The 11967-nt window shown below is 42.0% G+C and overlaps 1 protein-coding gene across 1 annotated transcript in view; it reads left to right on the top strand.

The window, feature by feature from the left end:
• Positions 1–4136: 4136 nt before the first annotated feature.
• The window catches only part of LOC311102300 (rho-associated protein kinase 2-like), a 49647-nt gene continuing 41816 nt past the window's right edge, over positions 4137–11967 (top strand). Inside the window, exon 1 of the mRNA XM_084143602.1 lies at positions 4137–4964. Within this exon, the coding sequence (XP_083999728.1) occupies positions 4866–4964 (99 nt within the window). The 5' untranslated portion in view covers positions 4137–4865. The remainder of the gene's footprint in view (positions 4965–11967) is intronic.

The raw sequence follows: 11967 nt of genomic DNA, 5'->3' as shown, positions 1-11967 counted from the left end.
CAGAGGGATTGCGTCAATTGAGAGTTCAGACCACACCCATTAGCATTGTTTCATCACTAGTGCTCAGGGTTGTAATGTTGCACTAGGATTTACCATTGACAAGGGATGCTGACTCTCTCTTAAAATGAAATTTGCTTGTCATTCTTAGATAATTCTCTGGAAACACTGGTCCAAATGTACTGTATAACTATTTGTAAAGCCAAACTACTGAAAGAAATTAATCAATTCTTTAATCAGTCACACATGTTGTCATAAATAGTCATATTTACATTATGATATGGGGAATCATCTCACTTCCCTGTCCATCATCCTGTTCTGCATTTGGTCATTTGCCAGTGTTAATCTGTCTGCATTATAACATTTTGGCGGTGTTTATTTTGCTTCATCAGAGTTTATACTGCCGGTAGACACTAAAATTTTTGCCATCTATTTATTTACTACGTTTTGGTGTCATTACGTTTGCTATGGCTTCATGGAGGAATTGTTTGCTCAATTATCTTGTATATCTAGTATGTCTTCAAATCTTTTGGTGCAAAGATTAAAAGATTTTTCCGCATAGACTTCTTTCAACATCAAATTTCCTTTTTCGATTTTCATGCTCAATCTTGCCTGCCAAAATCTCCACCTTCTTGCCAACTTATTTTTCCATCTCTCCATTTCCCTTTGGGTCTGAACCTTCTTTCTCTTCCACTGAACACCAATGGGAAATGTAATGCCAAACACCAGTCAGAGCTATGGGCTGCATGTTTTATTACAAAAATGGGAGAGTTACACACAAACACACACACATGCGTGCATTTGCACACACACACACACACACACATACAGAGGTGTCAAAAGCAACAACTCACCACGCTCCATGATGTACTTTCTCTCACACACGCACGCATGCACACACACTAACTAAAATGAAGTTTAGATATTAATTCTCTCCATCCATGTATTGTTCCAACTCCTCTCTCTTGACTCCCTCCCTGATGACAGTAGTGTTTGCCAATGTTCAGATTAGAGACTGTTGACTCTGAGTATGCACTGCAACACAATCTGCCACGTATTGATAGTCAGGCATTTAGGCTTTGCCTGTCCCGTGCCAAGACTGAGATTCTGTGTCACAGAAATCATTGCCTTGAATTTCAGTCTCTTTTTTTATTTTATTTTTTATTTTTTTAATGTGTCTGATATTTCCAGACTTTGCCACCTAGCCTTTTGCAGTCAACATAGTGCACACTCCAAGAGAAGCAATTCATGTTCAAACAATTAACTTTTGCACTGACTAATTCTCAATGATTCCAACCAAAATCAGAGATCACATAAGAAACAGAAATTCTGAGGAATCAGTTCCATTTCTTCATTCACTTTTACTTGACCTCACCACCATATGTAATGTGAACCAGAGATACTTGGACAAATATAGCCTTGAAACTGGAAACGTGTAGTGTCTGCGGTTCTTGACAGATGTGGGAGACAGTTGAAACTGAGACAATAAAACAGCTCTGGTTTCTGTCTGATTGCAGAAATGTGTGTGCCTGTCTGTGTGCATGCGCGTGTTGAATTGATCTCAGCCGACCATTGCTGTTCTTGTCTGGGTGCATCTCAGTGAAAAATAAACAAATATATAATGCTTAGAATTGCCACTAGGTGTCAGGGTAGATCTTCTTTGCTGCCAACACGGTGGGACTTAAAATACTCACAACTATGAAGCAGAGCCCCCTTCTAACACTTCCACATACCTTTGAGTGGCCCTGACGCATAGACCTCACCCTAACACACCGGCAACAACACACACACCTTAATATCGTCTTCATCGTTGTGACCGAAAAGCCAATTCACCCCTCCAATGCCAGCATCATCAGTCTTGCTAATGCTTACAGGAATTAAGTTGAAAACAAATTGTATTTGGATAAAGTCATCTGTCTATTTTATGGCGGAGAGATGAAGAATAAAAGAGAAAATCCAGCACCCTTGTAATGATATTAAATAGGCTAGGTCAACAGCCTAAGATATGCAATGACAACTTCCTATTCAAAATCTTTATAGACAGAGAGTAGAAATACAAAACAAAAACATGACATTTCTCATGTCACTTTTCAAACGTGAACAGAAAAGCTGCCTTAACTCTCGCTTGTGTACTACTCTACAGTGCAGTTGATGATGCTCGCCAGTAAGACTCCCCACTTTGTACAAAAGAAAATAGACAAAAAATAACTTTATGTTGCTAGTGTTGATGTATAGATTATCAGCTTTTTTTGTGACTTGTATAAACCCAACCCTCACATTTTGCTAAAAGACCCTTCTTCCTACAGCACCAACAACTCATACTTGTCCCAAACATCCCCCTATCCCTTATAAATTTCATCTTATGGTGAATTCTCAACCTTTTTGTGTACATTTTATAGTATTATTTATTATTGACAAATCTTTGCATTTGCAAATAGAAAATAAAGTTTTTTGGACTGGGCATTTTGTTTAAATGTCAATGCTTGGTGAAGAGTGAATTGTTTCTTTTATAATTAAAGTGAAGAAAACAGCAAGAAATGGAAATAACCCTTGTCTTTTTATTATGAAGTTGTTACTATAACTTGTTGCCAAGATTGCTTTGAAAATAATAATTTTGTGCTGTAACAGTATTTGCTTTATTCAGTGAATTGCTTATGGAGACTAATAAATAGAGGCACACACCAACCTGTTTCATCTTTGTCAATATCCGTTTATGTCAACTGCAGACACGCACACATACACACGTTATTTATCCTTCTCTCACCGTGGCGCAAAACACCCAAATATTATTTGGACACATTGTGTGCATATTCTCCACTGCGCATCACAGAACAATTAGCAAAAAGTCTGCACCAGCCGATACAGCATAATGAACAAAGGTGTGACTGGTGCAGGTACGGTATGTAGGTCTACCGTAGGTGCCATCTGCTGGTCTATAGCGCCACCCTATGGCTCTTTTCCCACAATGAACTACTACCCACCCTAATAGCCCACCAGCAGGGGTCCCCCTTCCCAGTGCTGCCCCTTATGTAGCAAACCATGGGGGTTTCACATCGGCCTGCACAGAAATAATAATAATAATAATATGCCATTTAGCAGACGCTTTTATCCAAAGCGACTTACAGTCATGTGTGCATACATTTTTACGCATGGGTGGTCCCGGGGATCGAACCCACTACCCTGGCGTTACAAGCGCCATGCTCTACCAATTGAGCTACAGAGGACCACAGCTAAATGCATTGGCATAAACACAATGCACCAAAACAACACCACAAATAGCTTATAATTACTGGGAGCAATGTCATCATCGACATCGATGGACAGCCATAGAGTATGTCTACTGCTAGCCTGGGCAGCCGCTAATGGACTTTATGGGAGGATGGGTTTGTGGTAATGGCTGGAGCAGAATTAATGGAATGGTATCAAATACATCAAACACATGGTTTTCAGGTGTTTGATGCCATTCCAGTAACTCCATTCCACTACCATGCTAGAGTGGCTAAAGCCTAGGAATGCTACTTCCTGATGTTGCACCCTGCGTTCAACCAATCAGATTGCAGCGGTCTGTTTTTTACCCCTGGCTGAACACCGGGCGAAACATCAGGAAGTATAGCATTCCTAGGCATTACCCATTCTAGCATGGTGGTGGAAAATTATGTGGCAACCCATCAAGAGGTTCAAACGTCTTGTTGTAAGTCGGGCTAGTGCCCCAAATCGCTACACTGGTGTCAGAAGTGTGATGGCGCTGCTAGGAGGCCAGATGATAAATCCAAGAACAAATATTTTATTAGGCTTAACATGCAGCTATATGATATACTCTGCAAGTAGCCGACTTGTTGCACACTTCAGGATCATTGCACACAGCCATAAAAAACTCTTAACTGTTACAACAATATCAAGAGATATAGGCCTATGTGCTGTTAAATAGTGGAAATAATGTATCAATCAGATTAATCATTACTGAGTGTGAAGAATGTATTTGTAAAAACTTTAGGAGAGTAGTCATCAAATAGGCCTACCTATGGTTCATCATGGTGCAGCTTCCCACATTGAACAGCAGGCTATATAGACAAGAGGCGACAGAGAAGGCTTATGGGTAAATGAGGCGGCTGTGTTTGCATGTTGATATCAGAGGAGGGAGGAGAGAGATCTAGCTCTGGAAGTGGAGTATGTAGTGTACGAGGAATCCACGGTGGCTAACTGTAGTTAGCCATTTCGACAAACCTTTGTTTTTTGGGCATGCAGGGATAAATACCAAAATAGTTATGTAGTGCATGGGAGGAGAAGAACTGATCGTAGAAGGTTTTTAAACTATTCATCACGCAAGCTATTTTGGAGAACGCCATTCTTACCCTGTCAATTTGCCTACGACAGTGAGGCAGTCACGAAATCCATGTAATTTGAGAGTTTCTAAAGTTGGATTTTAAATACTGCGGACTGTTTTAGAAACACATTTTTGAAATTGAAGCAAAGCACTTCGGAGCGCCCAAAAAGAGAAGGGGAGGGGGTCAAAGAAAACGCCCTGTTGCTGAATCTTCTAAAAATGCTAACTTAATCGCCGTGTGGATCATAGAGAACATTCATATTGAATATGGTACCATACGTTTTTATCTTGATTTGCGTTTAACGAAATCTCCTAACTAATTGGCAAGTTTGAGGAGCGGCGCTTCTCCCTTCACGGTGGATTATTTTTTTCCCCTTCATTGTGGACACTAATTCCGAAGCGATTTCAGAGTGCAGCGAGTCGGAGGCTGCTAGTCCCACGGCGATTGCCCAAGAACAAAAATATTTTTTCTCATGTAAACCCAAAGAGTTCTCATAAGGCTCGTCTTATATGTAAACGAAACGGGCATTAATCAATCGCAAAGATGTCGCTTGGTGCAGAGAGACGGATGGAAAACCGGTTGAAAAAGCTGGAGGCCATGATCAAAGATCCAAGGTCTGCGATAAACTTAGAAAGTTTACTGGTAAGTCTGCTTAAATATTTTATTAATTATTAATAGGGCCCATGTTTCCCTCTTGCGCATTTTGAAGCAACCGACAAGATAGCAGTAAGTAGACTTCTTGCGCCATTTAACCTAGATATGTATACATTTTGATGTTGCAGATTTCGACATTGTAGCCGAATTTCCTTCGCTGCGCGGTGTTATCATTGGGCAAGGTTTAGGTCTAACTTCCTCACCACCAAGCCTTTGATGATGCAGGTCAACAACATCCACTTGAGAAATTATAGGCCTATTGCACTATATCTTTTAGATTAACAAACAGTATTTGCACATTATCGTTAGGCTACATTTTAGCACCGATTACAGCATCATGTGGATCATTCTGTGACAATGTGTAGCCGAGGCCTATATGCTAATAGTAATTGCCCGGATATTCAGATGACAGGCAGACGAGGCCTATAATGAATTGCTCCCCTTAAAGTTAAGATAATAGTGGCTGTATAAGCCTATGTAAGGGTACAAGGACAGTCATCGAAAATAGTTGGGCCCTATGTTTTCTAGTGGTATATGAGAGCATTTGATGCAGCAGACAACCTACTGTGACTATAGCTGTAGCCTTTAACTGTCTGTTTGAAGATGATGGGGATTAGTGGACAATGTGCATATCCCAGTAGGTTACTTCTGTGGAAACGTTTCTTCCGGTCAAATCCTTGAGCGATCTTCCACTTGGCAAGGGATTGGCCCACTGTATGAGATATGCGCCACACTGTCTTGCTTGGCACCAGACGGGTACCACTATCAACGGCATGCCACATGCGCGCTTGTCTCTTATACAGACAGATGCGTTGTAGTAGCTGCCAAAGAGAGGACTGGGTTGTAGACCTCAGCCAACTGTTTAAGAGGATAATAACAAGTAAACGATTGAGGAGCATTTACCCAGACAGGCCTACTCACTGCTGTGGAATGTCGGGAGGACTGTCATCTGTTAATAGGCCTGAAAACATCCCGCATAAACCTATTGTGATAATAGTTGTTCCAGACTGAATAAGCCACACCAACATCACGAACAAATTTAAGTATTTCCTTCTGAAGCTCCCTCAGACACTATTCAAAACTGAATTGAAGGCCTAGCATTGGATTTTCCGGCAGTTACCATAGATACTATGTCAAGCAGTTTCTGAACCTGAATTCAACTTCTTCAGTGCTAGTTAAAATCTGTTAAAAGTGCAGAATGGATATAGTTTATATGCAGTGACTGAATCCTCAGCTGTTTATTTCCTGGGAACGAGTAGGAGATAGATATCAAAGCTAGATGACTGTTCTAGACTGAAGTTGAGTGGGAAGAGTGTGTGGGATTGAACAGGCTGTATCCTCTAGCCATTTTGAGCCTCTCGCTCTCTGTTATCTCTTGCTATGAAGAAGGCAGAGAGGACAAGCATCAGGCATTGCATTGATGCAATAAGACTTTTTCTACATACTCTGACCAGCAGAACATATTCAGACTTGTTTCTACATGCTCTGTCCAGCAGCACCCATGTTCTGACCAGCAGCACACATTCAGACCTCTCCCGGTATACCCTCCATTTTTCACTTTAAAAACATTGCCTAATGGTAAATTATGAACACACACACACAAAGTCATCGACATTTTTGCTAATGTATTAAAAATAAAAAAACGGAAATATCACATTTACATAAGTGTTTAGACCCTTTACTCAGTACTTTGTTGAAGCACCTTCGGCAGCGATTACAGCCTCGAGTCTTCTTGGGTATGACGCTACAAGCTTGGCACACCTGTATTTGGGGAGTTTCTCCCATTCTTCTCTGCAGATCCTCTCAAGCTCTTTCAGGTTGGATGGGGAGTGTCATTTGGTGTTCAAATAATGTTTTTATTTGTCTCATGCTTCCTAGACTAACAGTGAAATGCTTACGGATCATTTTCCAACAATGCAGAGTTAAAGAGAAGATCAAATAAAAAATTGAAATAGTGACACAAGGAATAAATACACAGTGAGTAACGAATAAAAAATAAAGAGTAAGCACTACATGGCTATATACACTGAGTGTACAAAACATTAGGAACACCTGCTCTTTCCATGACACAGCTTTCAACTGGATTCACCTGGTCAGTCTATGATCCCTTAATGATGTTATATCCACTTCAATCAGTGTAGATGAAAGGGAGGAGACCGGTTAAAGAAGGATTTTTAAGCCTTGAGACAATTGAAACATCAGCATATTTGTCACATGCGCCAAATACAACAGGTGTAGACCTTAAAATGAAATGTTTACTTACAAGCCCTTAACCAACAATGCAGTTAAGGAAAATACATGTTAAGAAAGTATTTACTCAAATAAACTGAAGGAAAAAAGAAGAAAAATAACTAATAATTAAAGAGCAACAATAAAATAACAGTAGCGAGGCTATATACAGGGGGTACCGGTACAGAGTCAATGTGCGGGGGCACAGGTTAGTCGAGGTAATATGTAGGTAGAGGTAAAGTGATTATACATAGATAATTAACAGAGTAGCAGCAGCGTTAAAGAGGGGGTTGGGGGGACAATGCAAATAGTCCGGGTAGCTATTTAATTAGCTGTTCAGGAGTCTTATGGCTTGGGGGTAGAAGCAGAGAGAACAGTCTATGACTAGGGTGGCTGAAATCTTTGGCAATTTTTAGGGCCTTCCTCTGACACCGCCTGGTATAGAGGTCCTGGATATCAGGAAGCTTGGCCTCAGTGATGTACTGGGCCGTACGCACTACCCTCTGTAGTGCCTTGCGGTCGGAGGCCGAGCAGTTGCCATACCAGGCAGTGATGCAACCAGTCAGGATGCTCTCTGGTGCAGCTGTAGAACCTTTTGATGATCTGAGGACCCATGCCAAATCTTTTCAGTCTCCTGAGGGGGAATAGGCTTTGTCGTGCCCTCTTCACGACTGTCTTGGTGTGTTTGGACCATGATAATTTGTTGATGTGGACACCAAGGAACTTGAAGCTCTCAACCTGCTCCACTACAGCCCTGTCGATGAGAATGGGTGCGTGCTCGGTCCTCCTTTTCCTGTAGTCCACAATCATCTCCTTTGTCTTGATCACATTGAGGGAGAGGTTGTTATCCTGGCACCACACGGCCAGGTCTCTGACCGCCTCCCTATAGGCTGTCTCATCGTTGTCGGTGATCAGGCCTACCACTGTTGTGTCATCGGCAAAATTAATGATGGTGTTGGAGTTGTGCCTGGCCATGCAATCATGGGTGAACAGGGAGTACAGGAGGGGACTGAGCACGCACCCCTGAGGGGCCCCAGTGTTGATGATCAGCGTGGCAGATGTGTTGTTACCTACCCTTACCACCTTGGGGTGGCCCGTCAGGAAGTCCAGGATCCAGTTGCAGAGGGAGGTGTTTAGTCCCAGGGTCCTTAGCTTAGTGATGAGCTTTGAGGACATTATGGTGTTGAACGCTGAGCTGTAGTCAATGAATAGCATTCTCACGTAGGTGTTCCTTTTGTCCAGATGGGAAAGGGCAGTGTGGAGTGCAATAGAGATTGCATCATCTGTGGATCTGCTGGGGCGGTATGCAAATTGGAGTGGGTCTAGGGTTTTTTATTTTTATTTTTATTTCACCTTTATTTAACCAGGTAAGCCAGTTGAGAACAGGTTCTCATTTACAACTGCGACCTGGCCAAGATAAAGCAAAGTAGTGCAATAAAAACAACACAGAGTTACATATGGGGTAAAAAACATAAAGTCAAAAATACAACAGAAAATATATATACAGTGTGTGCAAATGTAGGTTTCTGGGATGATGGTGTTGATGTGAGCCATGACCGGCCTTTCAAAGCACTTCATGGCTACATATGTGAGTGCTACGGGTCGGTAGTCATTTAGGGAGGTTCTTAGTATTCTTGGGCACAGGGACTATGGTGGTCTGCTTGAAACATGTTGGTATTACAAACTCAGCCAGGGACAGGTAGAAAATGTCAGTGAAGACACTTGCCAGTTGGTCAGCGCATGCTCAGAGTACACGTCCTGGTAATTCGTCAGGCCCTGCAGCCTTGTGAATGTTGACCTGTTTACTCACATCGTCCGGAACAGCTGATGCTCTCATGCATGCTTCAGTGTTGCTTGTCTCGAAGCGAGCATAGAAGTCATTGAGCTCGTCCGGTAGGCTCGTGTCACTGGGCAGCTCGCGGCTGTGCTTCCCTTCTGTGGTCCGTAATAGTTTGCAAGCCCTGCCACATCTGACGAGCGTCAGAGCCGGTGTAGTACGATTCAATCATAGTCCTGTATTGACACTTTGCCTGTTTGATGGTTTGTCTGAGGGCATAGCGGGATTTCTTAAAAGCTTCCGGGTTAGAGTCCCGCGCCTTGAAAGCGTCCGCTCTACCCTTTAGCTCAGTGCGGATGTTGCCTGTAATCCATGGCTTCTGGTTGGGGTATGTACGTATGGTCACTGTGGGGACGACGTCATCGATGCACTTATTGATGAAGCCAGTGACTGAAGTGGTGTACTCCTCAATGCCATTGGAAGAATCCCGGAACATATTCCAGTCTGTGCTAGTAAAACAGTCCTGTAGCTTAGCATCTGCCCACTTCTGTATTGAGCAACACACTGGTACTTCCTGCTTTAGTTTTTGCTTGTAAGCAGTAATGTGGAGGATAGAATTATGGTCAGATTTGCCAAATGGAGGGTGAGGGAGAGCTTTGTACCCGTCTCTGTGTGTGGAGTAAAGGTGGTCTAGAGTTTTCCTCTGGTTGCATATTTAACATGCTGGTAGAAATGAGGTATAACGGATTTAAGTTTCCCTGCATTAAAGTCCCCGGCCACTAGGAGTGCCGCCTCTGGATGAGCATTGTCTTGTTTGCTTATGGCCTTACAGCTCGTTGAGTGCGGTCTTAGTGCCAGCATTGGTTTGTGGTGGTAAATAGACAGCTACGAAAAATATAGATAAACTCTCTTGGTAAATAGTGTGGTCTACAGTTTATCATTAGATACTCAGGCGAGCAAAACCTAGAGACTTCCTTAATATTATTTGTATTTATTATGGATCCCCATTAGCTGCTTCAAAGGCAGCAACTACTCTTCCTGGGGTCCAGCAAAGTTAAGGCAGTTCATACCATTTTTAAAAACATTACAATACATTCACAGATTTTACTACACACTGTGTGCCCTCAGGCCCCTACTCCACCACTACCACATATCTACAGTACAAATCCATGTGTACGTGTGTGTATAGTGCGTATGTTATCGTGTGTGCGTATGCATGTGCCTGTGCCTATGTTTGTGTTGCTTCACAGTCCTCGCTGTTCCATAAGGTGTATTCTATCTGTTTTTTAAAATCTAATTTTACTACTTGCATCAGTTACTTGATGTGGAATAGAGTTCCATGTAGTCATGGCTCTATGTAGTACTGTGCGCCTCCCATAGTCTGTTCTGGACTTTGGGACTGTGAAGAGACCTGTTGGCATGTCTTGTGGGGTATGCATGGGTGTCCGAGCTGTGCGCCAGTAGTTCAAACAGACAGCTCGGTTCATTCAACATGTCAATACCTCTCATAAATACAAGTAGTGATGAAGTCAATCTCTCCTCCACTTTAAGCCAGGAGAGATTTACATGCATATTATTAATATTAGCTCTCTGTGTACATCCTAGGGCCAGCCGTGCTGCCCTGTTCTGAGCCAATTGCAGTCCTTTTTTGTGGCACCTGACCACACGACTGAACAGTAGTCCAGGTGTGACAAAACTAGGGCCTGTAGGACCTGCCTTGTTGATAGTGCTGTTAAGAAGGTAGAGCAGTGCTTTATTATGGACATACTTCTCCCCATTTTAGCTACTCTTGTATCAATATGTTTTGACCATTACAGTTTACAATCCAGGGTTAGTTACCTCAACTTGCTCAATTTCCACATTATTTATTACAAGATTTAGTTGAGGTTTAGTGAATGATTTGTCCCAAATACAATGCTTTTAGTTTTAGAAATATTTAGGACTAACTTATTCCTTGCCACCCACTCTGAAACCAACTGCAACTCTTTGTTAAGTGTTGCAGTCATTTCAGTCGCTGTAGTAGCTGACATGTATAGTGTTGAGTCATCCGCATACATAGACACTCTGGCTTTACTCAAAGCCAGTGGCATGTCATTAGTAAAGATTGAAAAATGTAATGGGCCTAGACAGCTGCCCTGGGGGATTCCTGATTTGACCTGGATTATGTTGGAGAGGCTTCCATTAAAGATCACCCTCTGTGTTCTGTTAGACAGGTAACTCTTTATCCACAATATAGCAGGGGGAGTAAAGCCATAACACAAGTTTTTCTAGCAGCAGACTATGATCAATAATGTCAAAAGCTGCACTGAAGTCTAACAAAACAGCCCCCACAATCTTTTTATCATAAATTTCTCTCAGCCAATCATCAGTCATTTGTGTAAGTGCTGTGCTTGTTGAATGTCCTTCTCTATATGCATGCTGAAGGTTTGTTGTCAATTTGTTTACTGTAAAATAGCATTGTATCTGGTCACACAATTATTTTCCAAAAGTTTACTAAGGGTTGGTAACAGGCTAATTGGTCGGCTATTTGAGCCAGTAAAGGGGGCTTAACTATTCTTAGGTAGCGGAATGACTTTTGCTTCCCTCCAAGCCTGGGGACACACACATTCTAGTAGGCTTCAATTGAAAATATGGCAGGTAGGAGTGGCAATGTCGTCCACTATTATCCTCAGTAATATTCCATCCAAGTTGTCAGACCCCGGGTGGCTTGTCATTGTTAATAGACAACAACACTTTTGTCACCCCTTCCACACTCACTTTACAGAATTCAAAATTACAATGCTTGTCTTCCATAATTTGGTCAGATATACTTGGATGTGTAGTGTCAGCAATTGTTTGCTAATCTTGCCAATGAAAAAATAATTAAAGTAGTTGGCAATATCAGTTGGTTTTGTGATGAATGAGCCATCTGATTCAATGAGTGATGGAGTTGAGTTTGCCTTTTTTCCTAAAATTTAATTTAAGGTCCTCCAAATCTTTTTACTG

This window comes from Coregonus lavaretus, assembly GCF_964263955.1.
Source record: "Coregonus lavaretus genome assembly, chromosome: 27".
NCBI classification, from domain to species: Eukaryota; Metazoa; Chordata; class Actinopteri; order Salmoniformes; family Salmonidae; genus Coregonus; species Coregonus lavaretus.
Note: the sequence above shows the minus strand (reverse complement) of the source record. Positions and strands in the feature narration are given on the sequence as shown.